General features: G+C 34.9%; 1 protein-coding gene across 7 annotated transcripts; it reads left to right on the top strand.

Moving 5' to 3' along the window:
• The first annotated feature begins 315 nt into the window (after positions 1-315).
• On the top strand, positions 316-25,595 carry LOC115767958 (calcium-dependent secretion activator). Of its 7 annotated transcripts, none has more exons than XM_030712353.1 (25): positions 320-685; positions 1,699-2,068; positions 6,691-6,811; positions 7,106-7,273; positions 8,304-8,479; positions 8,549-8,780; positions 10,684-10,934; positions 11,037-11,051; positions 11,657-11,887; positions 11,952-12,096; positions 12,160-12,266; positions 12,345-12,520; positions 12,624-12,830; positions 13,738-13,874; positions 13,945-14,132; positions 14,200-14,489; positions 14,556-14,668; positions 16,050-16,289; positions 19,112-19,268; positions 19,431-19,572; positions 20,390-20,560; positions 22,800-23,109; positions 23,247-23,627; positions 24,650-24,789; positions 24,850-25,595. In XM_030712353.1, exons 2-25 carry the CDS (start codon positions 1,740-1,742, stop codon positions 25,052-25,054), a joined length of 4,632 nt encoding a protein of 1,543 aa, XP_030568213.1. In that variant the 5' UTR covers positions 320-685; positions 1,699-1,739; the 3' UTR covers positions 25,055-25,595. The 7 variants fall into 7 exon arrangements, with proteins under 7 accessions (XP_030568218.1, XP_030568216.1, XP_030568213.1 ...); XM_030712352.1 differs by having other exon boundaries at positions 320-768; XM_030712356.1 differs by lacking the exon at positions 23,247-23,627 and having other exon boundaries at positions 318-768.

Below are 25,595 nucleotides of genomic sequence, written 5' to 3'. Positions count from 1 at the left end.
CCCATACTGCGGCATCGCATCGCGGAAGAAAAACTTTGCGGCGTTTATGTAAATAAAAGCATCTCCATCAGATTAGTTTATTATTTATTTATTTGAAGAAGCGGTACTTTTCCACTTACATGTTACCGAAAACCGGTGGAACGCCATTATGTGAAATTTGAAAATATTACTTTTTTTAAGCCACTGGAGAATGTCTATTATTTAAAAGCGTTGACGATAGTTCGAAGCTCTAGGATATTCATCGTCAAGACATATTTTTGCTGCACAATATTCAGCAATTGTACTTCCACCGGGTTATCGGAACTATCAATTTCGTATTCCTGACAAAATATACAATAAGATTAAGCTCTACGCCGGGAATGAAATACTTGTGAAAAACTTAGTGGAATAGAAACCATTCTGACTCCTTCAATAACTATCATACCTACATACCTAATTAACATACATGCATCGGCAAACCACCACGAACTATCGAAAATATGTACAAATATTTTAACCAGTATTTGTACAAATTGTTTAATCTTTTGCCAAAATCATAGTTAAGTAGTAAAATAAAAATGATACTAAGGTTTCAAGTGAATAGGACTAGGGCAACCATGTTCCAATGGTTTTTACGTTACTGTTGATGACAACGAAAAACCACCCCAAACCTATGCGGAAATATTCATACGAATCTGTTTAGTTGGTACTGTGAAATTTAAATATCAATAATGAAAAATAAACTAGTTTAAAAAATATGCGTTATTCTAAACAAATCTTTCTTAAAGTGTAAGTGTAGTGATTTAACAAATTGAATCAGTGAAAACAAATGACAATGTTTTTTGGTATTAGCAAAAGTGGCACAAATTCGTATATATATGTATATATATGTGTGTATATGGTGTTTGCTCTCCTACCACCCACTAGGTTGTGTGTGTGTGTGATGCCTGAATGCCGTAGATAACAAATTTAAGTTAAAAATATTATGAGGTCTTTAGTATATTTACATTATTGACAATAGGGAAGTCAGTAAGTAAGTTCGTTCGCACTGAAGCATTTTGTCCCCGAGTTATTTCGTTTTCCACCCTTATTAGTAACACATGGCTGAAACTGGCTCAAGGTGGGTTGGGGTTTCTCGGGTTTTGGCTATGCAGTGCGTTCTTTTAGTCCCCTACACCCAGCATACATTGTAATCATGTTGTGGCATACCGACATGACAGCCACTTCTTGTACAGTATATATTTATGTATATGTATATGTATATGCACATTGTATATGTATATGTATGAATATGTATATGTATATGTGTGTGTTATGTATATGTGTATGTTATGTATGTTATATATATATTTGTATTTATGCGTATATGTATCGAAGATGGTAGTTGAAAAAACCATAATTATTTTGCAAAAGACTATATTTTTAGAGAACCGATTTTTAAGACGGTATGTATAAATTCTGATCAGTGCCAACTGCTGGATCGATTTTATCATATCTATATATTATTCGCAGATTAATAAGTCCTTTAAACCTCCTTAATGTTTCTTTGGCAAAAAACTAAATTTGTAAATAGTTTTGATAGTTACAATTAAAAATGCAAATGCTTCACAGAAAATGTGTAATATATAACTACTAAATATATCTTCTAAAATCCTACGATGGGAGATTGATAAAAGTGTGAATATTTTAGCAAAAAGATTCACCGTGAATATTTTTTAGGGCCCGTCAAAACAATTAAGTGATCAACTTTTTACCTGGCCATGATAGACCCAAGCTCTAGTGAAGAAGAGGGAGACGAAGAAACCGTCGCAAATTTGCCTAATAAAGGACGTATTGGAGCACCACAGAAAACGGTCGCACCTGTAGCCGCACCATCAACATCAACAGCCGTTGCAACCATACCTATTACTACATCTGGTCCTAATACCCATAATGGCGATTTTCAATCAAACCAAAGACCATCAAATACTTCTGGTGGAAACAGTCGATTTGATGGCAGCGATGGAGGAGTAGGATCAACAAAAAAGGATCAACCCCAATTTGGCACTGAGGGAGGCAGCCTTGAAGTTCCCAACAATGGAATTCCAAGGTTAGTATGAAAACTCAAAACAAACTTGTGTACAATAATGAAAGCCATGCCTATAGAAAGCTTAGTGCACTGTTCTCGGTAAATGTATTTTTGGCTTGCAATTTTATGGTGAACTGATTTATTCATTCACATGCATACAAGTATATATAAACAAGTAAGAGTGGTCCAGTCGAGCCCTGCTAGAAGACATGCTTTACACGCCTCCGCACTGCAGTAACATCCTGAAAAAAAAAACACACACAATCCAAAGATATTCGAAACAAAACAGGAAAGAAAGGATATATTCGGCACGCCGAAAATCTAAAACCCCTGCAGACCCAACCTCTTCATAATGCTTATAGTACTTTGCCCGTATCTAAGAAGCACAGGGAAAATAGTTTATGCCGAGCTTGGTCAAGATATCTTGATAAACAAAAAAGGTTTTTTATCATGGCAGATATATGATATAGTAGTCCGATGTAAATAAGATTTTGCAAAAATGAAGAGAGCATAATTAAATCATTAAATGCCGTGCTTAATTAAAATATCTAGAATGACATACAACAACTGAATTTTCGACCGATCGTTCCTATGGCAACTATATGATATAGTGGTCCGATCTTAATAGGATTTTGCATATATATGAGGAGTATAGTAAAACTAATAAATGCCAAGTTTGGTCAAGATATCTTGAAAAACAAAATGTTTTTTCATACAACAACTTAATTTTCGACCGATCGTTCTTATGGCAGCTATATGATTTAGTGGTCCGATCTTAATAGGATTTTGCGTATATATGAGGAGATTAGTAAAACTAATAAATGCCGAGGTTGCTCAAGATATCTTGATAAACAGAATATTTTTTCATACAACTTAATTTTCGACCGATCGCACCTATGGCAGCTATATGATATAGTGGTCCGATCCAGCTGGATTTGACATATATGCTACCTGCAACAGAATAAGGGACTGTTGCAAAGTTTCATTAAGATAGCTTAAAACTGAGAGACTCGTTCGCATAGAAACAGACAGACGGAAATGGCTATATCGACTCGGCTACTTTATGGGGTCGGAGATGTCTCCTTCTATGCGTTGCACATTTCACGACAAAATTATAATACCCTCTGCAAGGGTATACAAATTTCCATATATAATGATGGTGTTCAATGCACAGCCAAAACTGTAGGATGTAGAAAATGCAATTTTAACTGTAGTTACTTTGTATGATGAAGGTGCACGCTAAGACTAGGTGTTGGGAAAATTCGCGCCCAATCGCCAAAAAACGTTTTTGTGCAACTTTTTTTTTTACCATCCGATCGGTCTCAAACTATTTTTCAAGATTTTTGTTCAAATCCATTAATGGGTAAATCCACTTTTGGAAAATCCCCTTAGGATCAATAATTGCTCTGTTAAGTTTCGAGATCGAATTCATTTTTAAGAATCTTTATGAAATTTCATTTGAAACGTGTTTTACACTCTTTGATTTTAAAAATTCCTTTCGTAACTATGGTATTGGCTCTAGGGGAAATGCGGTTTTATAAAAGTTTTTTTGTTTATTATACGATCGGTTTCAAAAATATATTCAGAGATCTTTGTGGAAATTTATTTATGACATGTTTCAAACATTTCGGAAAACCCACCCCCCTCGGATGATAAATGAGGCGTTGTCATGGCTATGAATCGGGTGTAAGTAATCCCAAAGAAAACATGTAAGAGGTTTTAGTCGGGAGCTCCCGACTAGGGGATACCCTCATATTCCAACACCAAATTCAGCTGGCGCTACGTGCCTGTGAAAGACAATTGATATTAAGATAATATATACTCTTCTAGAATAAACATATCAAGTTTGGTGACTCTTCATATTTACCCAATTTGCTAAAAAACAGGATGTCGATATCGATTTTTATCGATTGCCTTGAAACGGAGTAACTCATCGATTATCGGAAACAAACTCGATCTGCGCAGGCACTAGAAGGATCTACAGTTAAAATTTCAAGTGTCTAGCTCATACAGGCTCTGATATCCTTGCGTTCATACATACGGACAGACGGACGGACGGACAGACAGACACACGGACATGGCTAGATCGACTTAGCTATTGATGCTGATCAAGATTATATATACCTTATGGGGTCGGAAATACTTCCTTCTGCCTGTTACAACCATTTACATTTGCACAAAAACATTATACTCTTCTTACCCATTTTCAATGGATTCAGGGTATAATAAAGATGCGCATGTTCTGAGATCCTCGCGTTCATACATACGTACGGACATGGGCAGATCAAATCGGCTATTGATGCTGATCAAGAATATATACTTTATTGTGTCGTAGATGCTACGTTCTGCCTGTTACATACATTTGCACAACTACATGATATCCAGAAGTAAATGCGTACACAGTATACGATTTCTGGTCGCCCCGTTGCTTGCCCAATTGGCGTCCTACAAATGGCCTTTTTATACCCTGAACCCATTAAAAATGGGTATAAGGGTATATTGTATTTGTGCGAAAGCCAAATGTATGTAAAAGGCAGAAGGAAGCATCACCGACCCCATAAAGTATATATATTCTTGATCAGCATCAATAGCCGAGTCGATCTAGCCATGTCCGTCTGTCTGTCCGTCCGTCCGTATGTATGAACGCAAGGATCTCAGAGCCTATAAGAGCTAGAGAATTGAAATTTTAGATCTAGGTGCTCCTAGTTTCCGCGCAGATCGAGTTTGTTTCCGATAATCGATAGCTTACTCCGTTTCCAAGCAATCGGTAAAAATCGATATCGATATCCTGTTTTTTTTTTGGCAATTTTGGTAAAAAATAAGAGCTTAATCACCAAACTTGACATATAGCTTCTAAAATAGAATATATATATGCATGTTGGAAGAAGAGGGTTCAGGGTATCCCCTAGTCGGGAGCTCCCGACTAGAACCTCTTACTTGTTTAGTTTTAGGTCTATTAGTACCTGTTTGGATGATAGATGCCATGTGCTCGCTGTGAGGATTAGTGTTCCTGTGTGATAACTTGCACACCTAGTGTAAAATATCAGGCCGTGATGACTATGTGCATCAGTCCGCTTGAAATGAGGAAGAAATGGCTTGTTTAACGATTACAAAATGACCAAAGTCTGGTGAAGCTGTTTAAATAAGTTCTATGTAGGGCTTAAAAATAAGCTTAAGGTTGATTGGACGGAACCTGAAACTTCGCCTTACGGGTATGTATATTTTCCTCAACGTAAAAAACGGATGGTTAAAAAAACATTTTACCACCTTTTCCGCCAATTTACCACTGTTGCGATTGGAATTTTCAAAATCACTAACTCACGTTAAACATAAAATTATATTGTGAAATATTGTGTGCCTTTAGATGTTGCGGACACAAAGAGGTCTACGAAAAAACCGAAGTCAGCGCCATTGAAGAAAATTTCTCTCAAGGGGTTCACTTGCAACAGAAATTGTGTCAACCACTTATGTATATTCCATCGAGGCATAACACAGTTGATGGAATAAATAATAATACCCTCTGCCAGGGTTAAAGAGAGGCTTGAAATTTATTTGAGGAGCTTTGCATTTTTGTCAAGCCAGATAGTTTGCCAGTTCAAGTTCGAACACATGTTACGACAGATCTAGTCAGGGCTATTTTATAATCAAACACACACGCCTAGAACACTCTTACTTGAGCTTAACTCATTTTATTAAGATAAAAAGAAATTAGAGACAATTTTTACCTTACATTTATGTTCCACAACAAAATTATTTTATTTGCAAAAATTAACTCCTTTTAATATTTTTTTTCGGCTCTACCCTCGTCCAAATCTTAAACACATGCACATGTATGTACATATCAACAAAAATAAATACAATCAAACTAATTGGCACATCATTTATCTGAAAAAAAATAATAAAATACAACAATTCCGAAATCGATTACATCTATAACTCACACATGTATCTCGAAACCAAAATTTTTTTTAAAAATATAAATTTTGTATATATATATATATATATATATATATATATATATATATATATATATATATATATATGTGTATATATGTATGTGAATATATATTGGAATACATAAAAATTCATGTGACGCATTTAATATAAATTCCATCGATTGTTGAGTGGATGGTTTGCATTTGAACTTGAATTGGCCATTCCCGACTACTATCTATATAATCTGAACCAAAACATCCATATCGACCATCGATTTCATCACCATTGCCAATACATATTTTAACATCTGAACACGAATACAAATCACATGGTCGGTGGTTGTTCGGTTTAATTTTGGCGCATAGAGCGAGGCCAACACATAAAGGGCACGGCGGTAGTAAAATTATAATTCAGCAATTGTGCCCGGCAACAAAGTCAAGTCATCAGCAAAGTCAACACCATTATAAATATCAACATCACCATTACAACTATCAAACTGAAATATCATCCCCGCACCCAAATTTCCACGGTCAAAAGGCTGCTGCTGGCGGTGTAGCTAGTGGTGCAAGTGCCTTCAATGTACCAAGAATTAAAGCTCCTTCGCACCTTTTGAGCACCAACAGCAGCAGTGGGCGCTCGCAGTTAAAGGGCCCCTTTCAGAAGGTAACCCAAAAAAATAATAATCAAACGTTGCTATCATCGTCTAGTGGTATTTCGCAAGAAACTCTGAACCAAAGTGTCGGATCATCGCGAGCTAACTCGCTGCCACGCCCTCTTTCGCCATCACCATCTACTGCAAGCGATAAGCATGATGGAGGCGATCCACATGTAAGTACGATGATAAAATCAATATTTATTATATTATATTTTATTTATTATAATATATCATTACGTCAGACAGGCTTTACATTTGCTTTCGTAATGTCTTTCGAACATATCTTTCATAATTAATTGGTTAAAGCTTATGTGAGAGGTTTACTAAGTATCGCTTTTTCCGAATGAAATGTGTTAATGTCCCAACCATCCGGTAGAGTTAAGTTAGAGTATATTTCTGATTAGAAGTGTAAAAAATGTTATTTTCAAAAGAACTGAACCCTTCGAACACCTATATTTTTGTAACAGGAGAAACATGAGCGTGAGGAGGAGGAACGCAAGCGCCGTATTCAGTTGTATGTGTTTATATCGCGTTGCATATCATATCCATTCAATGCAAAACAACCTACGGATATGACTAAAAGGCAACCGAAAATAACAAAACAGCAGCTAGAGATACTCACACAACGATTTCAGGTAAACACTAACTCTAATAATCTAATAGCTAAAAGATGTAATCGCAGCTTCAGGTGCTGCATATTAAAAATCATAGCAATTAAATAAATTTTTTGCTGCCCTTTTCTGTTGGATGATAGAGTAGCTAAATGGCCAGAAGCACACTAAAGCGGGCTAATTCACAACTCAATGTTGATTAGCTTACATGGTGATAAAGTGAGATCAACTTTGCCGTCTCCGAAATATGTTGTCCGCTGAAATATGTTAGATCCGTATAAACTGTCAAGACTGCTTTTTAAAATTGAAACTTGATAAAATTAAAAAAAAACAAGTAAGAGGTTCTAGTCGGGAGCTCCCGACTAGGGGATACCCTGAACCCTCTTCTTCCAATATCAAACGCATATATATATTTTATTTTAGAAGCTATATGTCAAGTTTGGTGACTCTAGCTCTTATTATTTACCAAAATTGCCCAAAAAACAGGATATCGATATCGATTTTTATCGATTGCTTGGAAACGGAGTAAGTTAATCTGCGCGGGAGCTAGGAGCACCTACATCTAAAATTTCAAGTCTCTAGCTCTTATAGGTTCTGAGATCCTTGCGTTCATACATACGGACGGTCGGACATGGCTAGATCGACTCGGCTATTTATGCTGATCAAGAATATATATACTTTATGGGGTCGGAGATGCTTCCTTCTGCCTGTTACATACATTTGGCTTTCGCACAAATACAATATACCCTTATACCCATTTTTAATGGGTTCAGGGTATAAAAATATTGCTCTAGTCGAACTGGCCGACTAGGCCCACAAAAAATGTGCGTGGCTGATGGGAGAGTCTGCATTCTATTTTTTTTTATCTTGAGCAGATGACGAGCTGAGTCAATCTACCCATGAACGTATCCGTGAATTCGTCTATTTCGAAAACTAAGAGTTAAGGGATTAGAAATATAAAATCTTTATTCTCGTTTATCTTACGCATATCCGCTTGAAAAGTAATTAAGTTGAAATGGAATAATTTAAAATATAACTTACTTCTGTTGTCAAGGCGTTCTTGAAGGGTGAAACGCAAATAATGGCTGATGAAGCCTTTCAAAATGCCGTGCAAAGCTACCATGACGTATTTCTAAAATCGGAACGTGTTATGAAAATGGTTCAATCTGGAGCATGTTCGCAACATGATTTTCGCGAAGTTTTTCGCAATAATATTGAAAAACGTGTAAGGTAAGTACTTAGCACAACACACCAAAGAGTTTATTGAAATTCTAATTTTATGTAATACTATTTTTAAAGATCCTTACCAGAGATTGACGGATTGAGTAAGGAAACTGTGTTGACATCTTGGATGGCAAAATTCGACATAATTCTCAAGGGTAGTGGCGAAGAAGAGACAAAACGCCCTTCACGCATGCAACAATCTTTGAATAGTGAGCTGATTCTTTCCAAAGAGCAACTATATGATATGTTTCAACAGATTTTATCAGTGAAAAAGTTCGAACATCAAATCCTCTTCAACGCCTTGATGGTAAGCATAACTTATCGTTTTATGGAACATTAGGCTTATGTATGTAATATGTACAACATCTCCAACCCCATTAAGTACTTATTATAAAACAAAAACGAAACCGAAACCCTTGTGCCCTCTCGATAACTAAAAGAGAGTTAAATGAAATGTGCCATTTTTGTTCGTATAGTGCGTACATCGGAATTTAATTGGGTTGTTCTTCACTGCAGTCGCTTCCGAAAAGTTATTTGATTAGTTTACGCCGACCATAACTAACCAAAACCTATGTTTAAATATTTTTAGCCGCTGTATGACTTTATTTCCAGTAACCGATAACTCCCCCGTTTCTCAGCAATCGACAGGAACCGATTGGTTTTAAGATCCAGTCATCAAAACTGATATGTAGCTTCTACCGCCAACCTGGTTCAATAGCTTTAAATTGAATAAATAAATCAATTGAAACTACCCACCAATTTAAGCCACAATTTAAATGCGTTTATCCTTGGCTTGCTGTACTGAGAACTTCTTTTCGCAGCTTGAATCTGACATTGCTTATGTTGAAGCACATGAGCAATGCAGAGGTTTTGCACAGCTGGTTAGTTGTGCAGATCTGCCAAATTGCACCGAAGTGAATACTGCAATAAAAATGCAAGCCCTCACAAAAGTATGCTGCGTTGTTGGAGTTCTCAGAAAGCCAAAGAAAATAATTGCATGCTTTTAGGATTTTCTGTTTTTTTGTCATATGGAAGCTGCAGACTAAATGGAAAAATGGATCCGACCATAACTATAGACAACTATTCCATGTTTTTAGGATTTTGGTTTTATTTTGTCAATGGCAAATAGGAAACCATTGGCCACCGTTAAAGCCCTCAGATCAGCAGCAAGAGCAATAACTTGATTACATAGAACGCACCCCTTACGCACCTATAGCCATGAGCTCACGAGCCAGGCATTCTGGGACCTTAATAAGCAGGCTGACCTTGCCGAACAGCTCCTAGGCTAATGTTCAGTCCCGTTGGAATCTTGGCTTGCTTCAGATAGCGCATGTCGTATGTCGAAATTTAGTTTTCTGTGCAGTTACAGTTGACATTCCCTGAACAGCACTAATATGGGACTGCACTTCGTCTGCGTCCCATAAACCTCGAAGTCAACCCACGCGTGGATCTTATTTTATGGAAATGCAACGACTGGATCCCAAAAATGACTGCACAACAGATTTGGACAAATGTGGCTTCAAGTTGAGACCCAATTAAAAATTACGACCCAAAACAACCAATATTCCACTCAATTAGTTAAACAAGATGAAGAAGAAGCACGTGAGGCTGACCCATTCGCTAGACGTTCACGCTTCGCAAAAAGCCCCAGGCTACGTAAGCTGGGCTGCCTCAGTTCAGTACAACATGCAGACAAACCACGGATTACACTGTCCAACAAGATCAAGGGCAATACTTAGGAGATCGAAGAAATTGGTTCGAATACTGGGCCTTTGCCTACCGGAGGACAATACGATCATTGAGTTCGCCGATGACATTCTGACATTTTGTGACGATGGCTAAGAAACTTGACGATGTCACCATTAGAAGCGGTGTTAAAAAATTGAGATAAAAAAAAATAAAATAGCAATTGCAATTGTATCGTATACAGTTCTCTGTGTATTTTCTACTAATTCAGTAGTTTTGTTTTTCATTGAAAGTAAATTCTTGGTATGAATGTGGTACATACAGTCAGGGAACTAACTTTTTTATTGCTAATGCATTTTGTGTTGGTAGATAAGGTTTAGGGCACACTAGAACACTCTTTTTTTATGTATATATTTTTAGTATGATTGGATTGCTCAGGGATTCAACTTTTGAATTTTATTACTTTTATTCATAAGCTTGCATATATTAAAGACATTTATATTTTTTCTGTACAACTTTACTAGCTCGATTCTGCTGATGAGCAAGCTGCGGCCATCAGACGTGAGTTGGATGGTCGTATGCAGCGTGTGGGAGAAATGGAGAAAAACCGAAAACTTATGCCAAAGTTCGTGCTTAAAGAAATGGAATCCCTTTACATCGAGGAATTAAAATCTTCTATCAATCTGCTGATGGCGAATCTGGAATCACTTCCTGTATCAAAAGGCAATATGGACAGTAAATATGGGCTACAAAAATTGAAACGTTATAACCATAGGTAGATAACCACAATATTGACCTTTAAACAAATACGAATTCAACAGTGTGTCTTTTCTCTCTCTCTCTCTCTCTCTCTCTCATTTTAATCAACTTATTGCAGCACACCATCCTTTTTGTAAGTCCTATTTATTTTGCAGCTTAAAATAATTAAGTTTAAAAAAGTTGCCAGTGGTTTGGGGTTAAAACATTGCCGTTATCTTCAATTTGTGTGAGTGTTTTTTCATATCTATGCATCTTTATAAATTTTTCTAGACATACATAAAAACATATATAAGGTGCTAGAAATCTGAAATTGTTATATAGGTTATTATATGTGATGTACGGTGGATACCGAACAGGTTAATTAACAATCGGATTTACACTCCCTGACTGAAAAGATGGGGTCTAAATATTTATGGCACAAAGTTTTCGTCGGATCCGCGCTTTACTAGTTCACGCCAAACAAAAACAAAAAAAAAAAAAAAAAAAAAAAAAAAAAAACATTTTTCAAACCCTAGTTTCTTAAATAATTCTGTTAGAGGTTCATTGGATAAAATCGGAAGAGAATTTATATGTATTTCAAGCGGGTTCTTCACACTAGAGTGGTTAGTAACGTGAGACTATTGAGCGAGCAGTTAACAAGCTAAAAATAATAAATTTCATATGTATATATTCGACTACCAATATGTTGACAAACATGTATGGAATTAATTTTTTTCGTCATTTATATTTTGTAATAAGAAAAATGATTCTGCGTTCCCATGGATCCCTTTCCAAGCTAGAAGGTGATTCAGAAGATGGTACTACACAGTTAACCAAATTGGATGTTGTACTTACTTTTCAATTGGAAGTAATTGTAATGGAAGTAAAAGGCCTTAAATCTTTAGCCCCGAATCGGATTGTGTACTGTACAATGGAAGTTGAAAATGGGGAAAAGCTTCAAACTGATCAAGCCGAGGCTTCAAAGCCTATGTGAGAAAAATCCCTTGTGCAATTGGTGGCAATTTCACTAGATTACCTTTATTTTCGTATACAGGTGGGATACACAGGGAGATTTTACTACTACTCATCCTTTGCCTGTTGTAAAAGTAAAGCTGTACACAGAAAACCCTGGAATGTTGGCGCTGGAGGACAAAGAGTTAGGAAAAGTGACCATTAAGCCTACACCACTTTCTTCTAAAGTGAGCTATATCCTAAGAAAGTACACGTTACTGGTTTTCAATTAATATTTTGTGTCTCTAAAGTCACCTGAATGGCACCGTATGATCGTTCCCAAAAATCTGCCGGACCAGGATGTACGGATCAAAATAGCATGCAGACTCGACAAGCCGTTAAATATGAAGCATTGTGGGTATGTAGAGGAATACGACTATGTTAATATGGTACATAACTACATATAAATAACTTGCCGTATGCAATACAACCGTAGGCATCTTTTCGCAATTGGAAAATCTGTATGGAAAAAATGGAAGCGTCGTTACTTTGTTTTAGTTCAAGTCTCTCAATACACATTTGCAATGTGTAGCTATAAGGAAAAAAAATCAGAGCCGTCCGAGATGATGCAGCTTGATGGATATACAGTAGATTACATTGAAGCTGCTAGTGGTATGTGTAAAAGAATCGTAATATTATTATCATGCTGATGTTTTCCCATACTTTGAAACATGTATAAATGTTTTCAAAAATTTGCCTTTTTTGTATTTCATAGCCAATCTCATGTTCGGTATCGATTTGAATGGTGGCCGGTTTTTCTTCAATGCTGTGCGCGAAGGAGACAGTATTGCATTTGCATGTGACGATGAAAATGAGTGTAGCCTCTGGGTGATGGCAATGTATAGAGCAACTGGTCAGTCACACAAGCCCACGCCACCCATTACACAGGATAAAAATTCGGCTATGTCTAAAATTCAAGGTGGTAAGTTACCAGATAAAAAAAAGTAATATAGCCCTACTCGAAGGTTCTCAACTAGGTGGCCCTTACTTTTCTCCTTATTAAAAATTGTATACCATTATTATTCAGGGTTGACTTTCCAAAGTAGACGAAAAAAGCATTTATAACTTATTTGATTAAATCAAAAAGCTAATTAAAATCATGAAACCCTGACTTTATATATATATATAGATATATAAATATAACTAGCGGGTATAACCCGGCCTTGCTCGTGGCAATCAATTATAATAGATTTTCCCAGGAAACAAACAACTTTCATACAATCGTTTTCCGCTTATTAACCACCGTTGCGGGTGTAAGTTCCCAAATAGCTAAAACAGGTATTCTTTAAGCTTCTATGTAGAGCTTTGAAAATAAGTTTAAAGCAAATCAGACAAAACTTAAATTTTCACAAAAAAATAAAATTGTTAAATTGCACTTTCCACCTGTGAAAGCTTCGATTTTGTCAAAAATGTGAGACACGTAGATCCATTGGAATGGATTTGAAGGCGAAGCGCCTCCCACCAAATCTTTGACCCCCATATTCACCAAGGAGGAATTCATTTTTCAAAAAGTGTGAAACATCCCTCAATGAATTTGAACAAAAATCTTTGAAAATTAGTTAGACGCCGATTGGATGGCAATCAAAAAAAGTTTCATACAACCGTTTTTTTCGATTTTCCACACTTAACGTGCACCTTCATCACATAAGGTAACAGTGCAAATTTCAGCTTCCTAGCTCTTACAGTTTGGGGTGTGCGTTTTGAGACTACCCATATCTACATTTCAGTTCGTATACAAGGCTGTTTCGCGTTTTGCCCAATTGATTGAATTTTATGCTGTGACACTTTGAATTCCTTGGTCAATAATATATTATATATACATAATTTAGATGCGGATAAGGCACGCAAACATGGAATGGAGGACTATATAAGTGCGGATCCATGTACTTTCGATCATGCTAGTTTATTTAAAACGTTACAAAACTTAACACTCGAATATCGACTAAATGATCCATACGCATCTCTTGTAAGCTATTTAATTTCAAATAAAATTTCTATTCCACTTATATGTATATATATTACTTCATATTTTATAGGGATGGTTTAGTCCGGGACAAGTATTTGTTTTGGACGAGTATTGCGCTCGATACGGTGTACGAGGGTGCTACAGACACTTATGTTATCTTTCCGACCTTTTGGATCGTGCTGAGAAACAGCATATGATTGATCCCACATTGATTCATTATTCGTTTGCATTCTGCGCTAGTCATGTGCATGGCAACAGGTATTGTATAAATGCTTATATGTGTTTTTAAAAAAAAGGACTCTACGGACTAATAACAATTTTGTAGGCCTGATGGAGTGGGCAGCATAACCCATGAAGAGAAAGAGAAGTTTTCTGAAATAAAAGAACGTCTGCGCCAGCTTCTTGAGTTTCAAATAACAAATTTTCGATATTGTTTTCCTTTCGGTCGCCCTGAAGGAGCATTAAAAGCTACGCTGTCTTTACTTGAAAGAGTTCTAATGAAAGATATCGTTACCCCAGTACCACCGGAAGAAGTGCGTCAAATGATTAAAAAAAGCTTGGAGACCGCTGCTCTTGTTAACTACACACGGCTTTCGGCGGAAGCAAGAATCGAAGGTAGCCTATAGATTGTAATTGGCATTGTTCAGTCCATTAATAATACCATATTTGTTAATTTCGCAGAGGATCTGCGTGGTGAACTTATTGTACCGCCACCAAAAAAACTAGAGGATTTAATACACTTGGCTGAGCTATGTGTTGATTTGTTGCAGCAAAATGAAGAGCACTATGGTGAAGTAAGTTATCGTCATCATGAAATAAGATTAGAAATAAAAAATCAATATGTATGGGTTACACAATATAGTCTTAGTCAATGTAAGTATAATGCAAGCCTTCATGCTGTATTCTTGCACATTTATAGAAATGTCGGAGTATACACTCAGTCCACACTTCTTCTACGACTAAATGTTTTTTTTTTAGGTGTTGTTTAAATGTCTGTAGGCAAATATGTATCTACATTGCAATGAGCAAACAATGTTCTGAATATGTGACCATAAATGTTTCTGTCTATTGGAATGCTCACTCAGATGTCGCAGCACTCCTCCTTATGCATTGTGTAATACTGTATTAATTAATCTATGAACTATTCGTATTAACTAAAATTACTTTTATATTTTGACCTGTTCTATATATTTACAACATGTGCGTGTACTATTCGAGTTTACTTCGTGTCTTCGTATGTATGTATATGTTATGTTTTTCCCCTTCCTATACCCCAGCACCCATTGATACTTCGTGTAAACATGCATTACTTTTTTTCGCATCGATTTATCTATATCCACATATCAATTTATTCGCACTATTTATTTTTTGTTGGTCATAATTCTCCAAGAGGGTCTTACATGCAGATTCATATTCATATAAGACAGGAATAACAGATTGGATATCTTTGTTTACATTCGGCGAGACGTGAATTATAAATATGTTCAGAAATTGTAATGTTTATTTAATTCATAATTACATTGCAAATTAATAGATTGTTAGCTTTTAAATTTAAAATGTATTATTATTTGAATTATATTGTCGCAATATACATTTTTACTCAACATTCGTATTCGAATCCGAATCCTCAATGTTGGCCTAATGAGTTTCAGTTCTACTAACATCGAAAGTGGCTTTCAGACTGCAGACTTAATTAAAGCACTTAATATAATTAAGAGCAACTATTAATATCAACATTTTCTTTAATACTACAATAGCAAATAATTCATACATATATTAATAACAAAAAAATACATACATGCATGTATCATTTAAATTGCGGATGATTCAACAAATTTAAGTACGTTATATAATAAAAAACGTTTCAAATACAGATGCGTGCACATGCCATTGATACCGATTTAAATCTTGTCCGCCAATATTAACAAGAGTCGAAGTACATTGTAAAAAGAATATGTGTACTTGTCTCCATGTTATAATATTGTGCAATGATAATTCGCAAATGCAATTCTAAATGATTTTTTGTAATTTAGCAAAAACGAAATGCATTGTACTTTACTAATGTTATCAAGATGAGGATTTCGAACCATCTTGGATTAATATTCTTGAGTAGTATGTAGCTATAACTCGTATGTAGTACATTTGTATTTGTATATACTCGATTTACACATATAGCTTCGCAAACACGACAAAAAGGAAAAACTTAAAACAATAAAGGAAGGCGTCGATGGCACAGGCACAGGAACTATAGACGGTCGGGTCGATGCTGCTTCCACTGTTACTTCCGCCACTTCAAGCATGGACCAGGCAACGTCAAAAGGCATAATGGATGTCGCTGCCGGTATCTCTGACGGACCGCCCCCATTTCGTTACTGTATGCCCACACATGCGGTATACACATCGCCAGTACCAACGGCACGTACTCCTCTTAATACCTGTACAAATCAAGATCTATTATTTCACAAGAACCTCGTAAGATAGACAACATAACAATACCATATATGAACACAAATATTTACATACAAACATTAACTTTCATAAAAATTCATAATGACGCATACACATATGCTTATTTTAACTTGCCAATATCTCAGCATCTTACACCAATATAAAATTATACAATATCCTCGACATTTTTACATATTTGCAATGCGACATAAGCCTATAAAATAATATGAAAACAATGAATTTGTTTATCTCAAATAAAAAAGTACTAAACACTATATCATATTTCACAATAAATCGACTCTCTAATACAAATATTGGATAAAACAAAACAAGAACAACATTACCTCAAATAGATTTTATCAAATCATATCTAGAGTAGTGAAAACAGCAACGAACATCTGCCGTGAAAGTGCCAAAAATGTAATACACTTGCAAAAATATAATTAATTTTCGATATATTTCTAGACTAAGCAAAATTTTCATACAATTTATGATACTGCAGTACGATGATGCAAACTGAAAGTGTTTCTTATAAGAAACAAATTTTCAGGAGCGACATTGTATAACTAGTCGATAGTATAAATATTACTTATGGTTTTTTCTAAAATATATATTCTAAGTGGTGTTTGCGATGTTTTCAGCATTTTGAGTTAGTCGAGAGAGTCGATAAGTATAATAATATAATTAAATGTTAAGGGTTGTAAAAAGGGTACCAGTAGTAACTAGAAAGAGAGATCCTGATATTCTAAACATGATCACAATTTAGGTTTGTGATTCAAATTCCGGTTTTCCAATTATTATTTGTAACATTGTGTTGAAGTCCATACACTGTATATATTGCGTAATATTTGCTTGATCTTATTGTGATCGACTTACATTATCTAAATGCATGTAACAATGCCAGCCAAAAATGGCATGAGCATGACTCAGAAATGTATATGGCTTGTTAACCTACATATCGTACAAAAGTATTTATTTCAGTTGCTGTTGTCTATTTAATAATCAATACTTTTAAATATCCTCTTTCGCTCTCTGTCTCTCTCTCTCTTTCTCTCCCTCTGTTTGTATCTTCTTTATCTATATTCCACTGGTCACTTCGAATTTGAGGCTTTTACTTAAGATACAAATTTCCCATCCATACAACAGAACATACTTACCAAGTTTTGTTAAGTCTGGGTCTGTGACTAGAGAAAAATCATTAGATAATAGAACAAACGCAACTTAGTTTTGAGATTACAAAAATAGAAAAAATATATAAACGATGAAAGCCTTAAAGGATTACATATTCGATGTTTACATCTTGAACAAAAGCCGAAAACTGTTTGACACTATTGTATAGGTTATATACTTTTTAGTTTTTCCGCGTATTGAACTTCGAAATAGCAGCAATTGGGGTTATAATGGTATAACAACTTTTCCCGATTTCAAACTATTACACTACCCATTTTTGAAGACATACAACGAAAACAAAGGAATTAGTGTATTTGGTAAAAATATCCTTGACAAGGACTAATTAATATTCGACTAATACGTTCTTAGTACCCTTATTACAAGTCAGTGTATCAGCGTGCAGACAAAAGAAGGATATTTAAAAACATAATATAAGCTGTAAGACAATTGGGCAAATTGGTTTTAAGTTTTTTTTTATGAGCCCATAATATAACGTACTTCGTCCTCCATTTTAACAACATTTTCATAAGCAGATACTTAATGATAATATTGACGATAGTGGTTTTCAAAACTGCATGTGGGTCGTACTTAGGATCTTTAATTTTTCTTTTATGGTGATTAAGCTAACTACTTACCTACCTAGGCATAGTACCTATGAAAAATGAATAATATTTAATAAATATGTTTCAATAATCACTTATATTTTCTTTAAAGACACATCAATACATTTAAATACTTACATGTGAACCAAATGCACGCCATTCATACTATTTGAGCACAAAAAACAATATCCATTATCAAAGAGGAAACACTTGCAGAAAATGTCTATGTCCTTGCTTGACTGTTAGCTCATTTACTTAAATGCGTTTTAGTGCAGCAGAATCATCTATATATACCAAGGCATTGGCCCAAAACCTGTATTTTAGGCTGTCTGAAATACGGTTTACTTACCGAGCCAAACAGCAGGAAGTTGGTTCGAAACGTAAACCGAACCATCGACCTTTTCAAAAGTTTTTAAGGAATTGTCCTCGTCTACGTGCTTCGTTTATTTGCATAACCAATACACTTAATTTATCCATTGAGTACTGGGTATAAAGATATTAATATTTTCTGCATCTTGAATTTTTTCAGCAAATTTATAATTTGTATAACTTATAATTTTTTTCATACAAACACCTTAAAATGTTCTCTCGATAAATTTGACCGGGTTTCATTAGAAAATAAGCTTAATATCATTTTTTTATGCTACTCATTTATTAAATAAATAAACAATTTCTGCAAGTTTGTAAGTATTTCGGCTTACCGAAAATACATAAAAATAGTTGTAAATTTGTATTAAGTTGAAGTGTTCATGACTGCGAAGATAATTATTATTGACTGGCTTCATAAGCTTTGTTTTTATTTTCATGTGTAATATACATTTGAAATAGATATATTTCATAATTGAACAATCCAATAATCCAATTAATCGTCAAACGAACAATATTGACCGCTTCGCTTTTCGTTATCATGAGGACTTCAAAAATATCTAAAATAAGAAAGAGTTTACATTGTCTAGTAACCTTACAATTTGAATTGCATTTGTCTTTCAATATTGATTTTATCGTTTTTATCCATAGGCGTTTGCTTGGTTCAGCGATCTACTGGTTGAGCATGCGGAAATATTCTGGTCTCTTTTTGCAGTTGACATGGACCGAGTTTTGTCCGAGCAAGCACCAGATACATGGGACTCATTCCCATTGTTCCAAATTCTTAATGATTATTTAAGGTCTGATGGTAAGTTTAGAATGCATTTATTTTTTCTAGAACTTAACATACATAAGTTTCATAATAATCCTATGAGCTACATGTATATGTAAAATGTTTTGTTTTTCATTTAATATAGGCTAATGTAGAATATTTATTTATTAATATGACATAATAAACCTTATCAAACAGATAACTTGCGAAATGGACGGTTTCACCAGCACCTGCGTGATACCTTTGCACCGTTGGTGGTGCGGTACGTGGATCTTATGGAATCCTCAATAGCTCAATCGATTCATAAGGGCTTTGAAAAGGAACGTTGGGAAAGCAAAGGGTAAGCGGTCCCATCACATTCCACAAATAAAATTACCAAAATCGCATTCAAGGTCTCATATTATCAAATTGAATAGTCGATTGTAAATGCATAGATACATCATTAAATCTACAACACAGTTGACAAGAACATACAAAAATTTCACAATTGTTTCAAAACTCAAAAAAAACCAAGCAGGATTTTATTTTTGAAAAAATAACGATCGATAAAGCTAATAAGTATTATAGCAATGTATTTATCCAGCGGACCTAACTTTCGCAAATAATATCGCATATTGGCAAAATGCCAAACCTAACCCGGACAAGACTCTCGCAATCAAATCGGGAATCAATAGCACTATGATTTATATGTCGTTCAGTTTTTGGTGAAATCAAGGGCTAGCGATCCTTTGGTGAAAAGTTGTCCTGTGACAAGTTGTTGATTCAATATATTACTTTTCACAAATTTACATATTATTTATATAATATATAAATTTATATTTCAATATGTGCGAGTGTTTTGCCATACAAAATATCCAACCAGTTGCCTGCGCATATATGAGCACATTTGCAAGCATTTTATGAGACGCTCGCTAGAGGCTTTTATGTTGATCCGCTGGGTATTTAGAAATGCAAATAAAATATACATGGAATTGTATGGGTGAGTTGCTCGCAATTTGTGTTATTCGATGTTATTTGATGTTGAGATGGGCTTACGAATTGATAAGCGAAATTAGGCTTGGTAGGTAGGTTCATCCTCTGTTCCTTGACTCATTTCATATCTAGAAATTCAATATGCCGCTCATATTTTCTATTTCCATATTTCTGTGAAAATTTAGGATAAACGCTGCTTTGAATCCAGCTGCATTAAACAATGCCGCCCAGGCGCTAAACACGGCAGCTCTCAACCCAGCGGGGCTGCTGAGCGGCAAGAAAGATCAAGTCAATTTTTATGTACCGAAGCTACCAAGGCGACCAGCTGCAGCTGCAGCAGCCGCTGATGAAATGAGGTTTTTAAATGATGCACCTACCTAAGAAACTTACGTAGCCATACTCTCAAAATATGTTCTCTTTGCATTTTGTTGTTTTCTGCCAATTATCATGCATTGCATTGCCCAAGAGTTGATTTATCTAGAACTTTAGCGAGCATAATTCATATTTATGCATTTCACTATAAAATTAAAATACATGCAAATGTTAATTAATATTAAATTTTTATGTAATGCTAACAATTAGAAATTTAATAATTATAGCTTTAATAATACTATTTATAATTACTGCCACCTCCACAACTATCACCACCACGACTACCGATGAAAAGTTGCTTCTTAATAGTACCATATACATACATACATACATATGCGCATATCCGAACCGACGTACAAACATATATATGTATATATTTTATGGTTCTTTCATTTTCTGTTTAGCCACATTATGTGTCGTTCAAAAGCGAACCGCTAAATTTACATATTCTTTGTTCTGAAGAATGGGATTTATATTAATTATGCAAATTTAGAATTCCCGCGAAATTCTACTTCGTAAATTCCAGTAATATGCAAAATATGCATATATTTAGTGCAATTACAATACAATTTCCGGCTTCATATAGTGCAAGTTTATTGCCTGACTAGCAATTACCCTATGCATAATATTCATTTGCATCTACTTAGACACACAAAAAAAGCCATACTAACACGCAAGGTGTGCCCCCTTATACGAACTACTCTAGCGCCAATATAACAACTACGTTTATTGTCTGATAAGCTATATTCCATTAAATACATTTTCCAAGACTGTTTTGCTGTTCACTTTTGATGAAGCTGAAGGAGTTACCCAACATGTGGAATATTTATAATCTGCATTTTTATACTAGAACCTAGATCTTATATTTAACTTTTTTATTGTCTTTAGCTTTTATAATCTGTGAGATATGATTATAAAAGTGCGACCAAGATTCGATACATTGATTTGGGGATAAAAGGAGTTATCTTAAAACAAAAAAAAAACTTTGACGTACGGTATTCGAGCATCTTATAGTTAGAGATATCACACGCAGGTAGAGACTGGCTGTGGTGCCTTTTTTATGAATCCGGGTTTTCCTTGGGACATCTGCATTCGTGCATTATAAGCCTATAAGCTAAAATGATCTTCGATTTATATACGCTTTTAATAATATAAAATGTAAGTTGATAACAGAATTTGGCATTATAAATTTGAATAAATAAACATTAGCTATTTATATTCTTCACATTGTGCGTGCGCTTATTACCTATAATCTTTGTCAATCTCAATATCACCACGATGGCAATACTACACCTTTAATCAGTATTAGCAATTATGTAGAAAAAGCATCCTTTTCAAATTTTTGTAGTTGCATTGCTTGCTTGAAGTTAATCGCCGATATTTGTAATTATATTATTATTCTATTGGTTGCATTATGCTCAAACAAAGTAGATGCTGAGAATTCAATTTCGATGGATATTATGTGAGCGTTAATGGATGGGCTTATTGAATCGCTAATTAAATTATGTTTCCAACCAAAATATATGGAATACTATTTTTTTATGATTTTAATACTCAAGCTCCCTTATCTTTTTATAAGCTTTGCAAGTGTTTTTTAAAATAACTATTCTCTGTACTGTTCGAGGGTAGTCTTATATACCGTATATTATTCACTGATTTCGGGCAATTCTATAATTCCGTATTCCGATATTTTTAATTTTATAAATAATACTTACTTTTTTAAAGTAATGATGAAAATCCATTATTAATATCTTTTTTTTAAATTGCCCCTGAATCAACAGGAAATTCTGGAGGTGGAGCGATATTTGTGAAGATGCCTCCCCAACTATCATTCTGAGCTTATGTATTGAAAGACAAACGTCCTTTTAATCGCGTTTTTTTTTGCGAATGTACTTCAAGAAACATGTCTTATACCGTTGTCTTTTTGAAAAAAAGGTCGCGAACCAAGTTCGTTTTCTAAAAACTCAACCCAAACTCCATCCAAAATGTTGACATAATCAGTCGACTTTATTTCGGACGTGATTGTGCATATGGTCGCTATTGTAACCTAGCTTTCTGATAATAAAATTAATAATAATTTATATGATTATTTACGTATATGAGTATGTATAGTGTATAGAGAGATAGCTCTAGTATAATGTATCGTTACATTAAATGCAATAGTAAATATTAATAATAAATTATAAATAATTTGCTTGTCTTCCCTATTTTTTATACGCACAGAAATGGTTGTGCAACTTCCGAAGACCTTTTCTGGAAACTAGACGCATTGCAATCCTTTATTAGAGATCTGCATTGGCCAGATGCCGAGTTTCGTCAGCATTTGGAGCAGAGACTGAAAATGATGGCTGTTGATATGATTGAGCAGTGCATACAGCGCACAGACTCCTCCTTTCAGTCTTGGTTAAAAAAAAATGTTGCCTTCATATCGACCGATTATATTATACCGTCAGAGATGTGCGCTATGGTAAATGTGATATTAGATGCTAAAAACCAAAGCTTTAAATTAACTACCATCGATGGTATTGATCTGGTAAGTAAAGATTTATGACATTACATCATTACATATGTTCATAAATATAAAACGTACTCAATAACAACTAACCTACTTATACACTAAATTAATTATTATTATATTAAAATAAAAACAAAAACAAAACAAAAAAACAGTACAAATTCCACGCAAAAATCGATGATCAAATCGACAAAGCGAATGTAGCGATGACACAAGGATTAAGTGGCAAACTTATGTCAGTGCTAGAGTCGACTTTGTCAAAATTGGCGCGTTACGATGAAGGTAGCCTCATTGGCTCGATTCTTAGTTTTACAAACGTGTCGAGCTCAGGGAAAGATCTGGGACAAGGCTATGTGAATTTTTTTCGTAACAATATGGATCAAATACGCGGCAAGATAGGTGATGACCTATGGACACTGAACTTTTTTGAGCAGTGGTACTCTCAGCAAATAAATATGCTCTCCAGCTGGCTATCAGAGCGTTTGGACCACGCCCTACACTATGCACAGGTCACGTCTATTTCCCATATTATTAAGGTAAACTAAAACGATACTACTTCGCACAAACCAAGATAAGGCTGCAACCTTTCTCACTTCTGCTCGACTCATTGGGGGCCCCAAATGACGAAAATAATTTGAACAAAGTGGTTTATGTCTAAATTTTATTCAAATGCATTTCAATTTAACACTAGCCCTATACACTTTATTACTTTCTAAATTGTTAATATTTGAAGTAGTTTAATTTTTAAGTATTCAAAACTATTGAATTCAATCTTGCAGTTTCCTGCATGTTGCTTGCCGCTTTTGCACCTGAAGACTAGCAGCATTTAGAAATGCAAGCTTACAATCTTACAGTCAACAACCCAAAAATCCAGGTTTTTAGTTATATTTAGCTAATATAATGATATTATACTGTTCAATAATAAGTCATAGCCAAACTAAGTAATTACGAGCTTTATTCCTTAAAAATAATGACCATTAGTAGTCATTAATATGAGAAATCTCTCTTAATGCTGTCGAAATTGGAATGCAAACCAATTCCAATATACATTTTTTAAACTTTTATCAAATCTCAATCCAAACCAATTTTTTGCTCAATGAGTATAAATAGTTATCGCCCCATTTTGGTAAATGCCAACTTTGTTCATCATTCACGGATTGCCATATTTTTAGTAGAACGGGCATTCACAAATTTAAAAAAATTGGGGATTTTGTAACCAGATTCATTAATTATACAATATATTCAGAATATTATACAATTTTATGATAACGACACGCTAAGCCAGCTATGCCCCGATTCACAGAGACTCTATATAAGACTCTATACTTTAATTGATTGTGGGCATAAACAAAATGCCTCCTTCTGCCTGCTGTATAATGAGATATGCAAAAAACTTATATACTCTTGTTTTCATCCATTTCAAAATTCATTATTTGGCGTTCCCAATACTTTGTAAAAGTTATGTTGCAGCAAAATCCAATATCCAATTTCGTTGTGCTAATGAGAACATTATCTAATAAAACAATTGCTACATTTATTGTTTACATTACATCAACAGAAAATTTATTCAGACTTTGAGCTGCAAGGTGTTCTCGAGGACAAACTAAATTCTAAAGCATATCAGACAGTTATACAACGAATGACTGCTGAGGAGGCAACCTGTGCGCTGACCATGCCAGAAGGCACCGATGGTGATGAGTAAGTAGGGTCGATGGACAAGTAGTACTTATCTAATGATCGATCTGTCAATCAACAAAGAAATTGTGACGATATCCGCAACGGTGACGAAGAGGATGGTGGAGATGAATCTGGCGCTCACGCAGCTCGGAGCCACCCAAAGCCAAAGACGGGAGCTGCCCAAGCTGCGGCTGTCACCAACGTAGTCGCTGGTCGGGTTGGTAATTTACTTGGTAAAGGCATTGGCGGACTTAGCTCAAAGCTGGGAAGCGGCGGTTGGTTTTGAATTTTAAAGGAAATAAAGTGGCTATCCAGGATGAAATCACATATTGACGTCCAACTTCTGATGGCAGCTTCGTAGCTATTCTGAGCCAAGTCCACTGTCGCATCAATAATTCTTCGACAACAATATTAATGGATACCAATAATTCAATAGTCCGTGAATGTATAGAGGATCTTTAAACACCAGCTTTCAAATACAAATATTATTATAATAAACTCCAATATGGAGAGCGTTGTTGTAGCGGACATATTTCATTATTTTATGTATAAAATCAATCATTTCGATTTTAAAGGACAGTCCTTTTTGGTAAGAATAATAAGCACGATCATTATCTAAAATAATTTGTGCTTAATCGAGTTAAAAATCAATACTTACATTTGCAAAACATAATTACCTCTTTAATAATATTACACGATAATTAATGAACACAATTATTAATTATTAATTATTAGTACATGCATATTTCTTCATCAGACGCGTTGCTGGTATGTGCAAGGAGTATGTACAAATAAAGCAATCAATAAATTGTACGCTTTAAAATATA

The sequence above is a fragment of the Drosophila novamexicana genome, unplaced genomic scaffold, assembly GCF_003285875.2.
Source record: "Drosophila novamexicana strain 15010-1031.04,08,12 unplaced genomic scaffold, DnovRS2.1 tig00001515-arrow-arrow-pilon, whole genome shotgun sequence".
Lineage (NCBI taxonomy): Eukaryota > Metazoa > Arthropoda > Insecta > Diptera > Drosophilidae > Drosophila > Drosophila novamexicana.
Note: the sequence above shows the minus strand (reverse complement) of the source record. Positions and strands in the feature narration are given on the sequence as shown.

What these genes read in the sequence shown, in the direction of transcription:
- LOC115767958 (XM_030712353.1), top strand. Translation starts at nt 1,740, where the DNA reads ATGATAGACCCAAGCTCTAGTGAAGAAGAGGGAGACGAAGAAACCGTC. An exon ending in TCCTCTTCAACGCCTTGATG is followed by an intron (nt 8,781 to 10,683) that starts GTAAGCATAACT and finishes CAACTTTACTAG; the next exon opens with CTCGATTCTGCTGATGAGCA. An exon ending in AGTCATGTGCATGGCAACAG is followed by an intron (nt 14,133 to 14,199) that starts GTATTGTATAAA and finishes ACAATTTTGTAG; the next exon opens with GCCTGATGGAGTGGGCAGCA.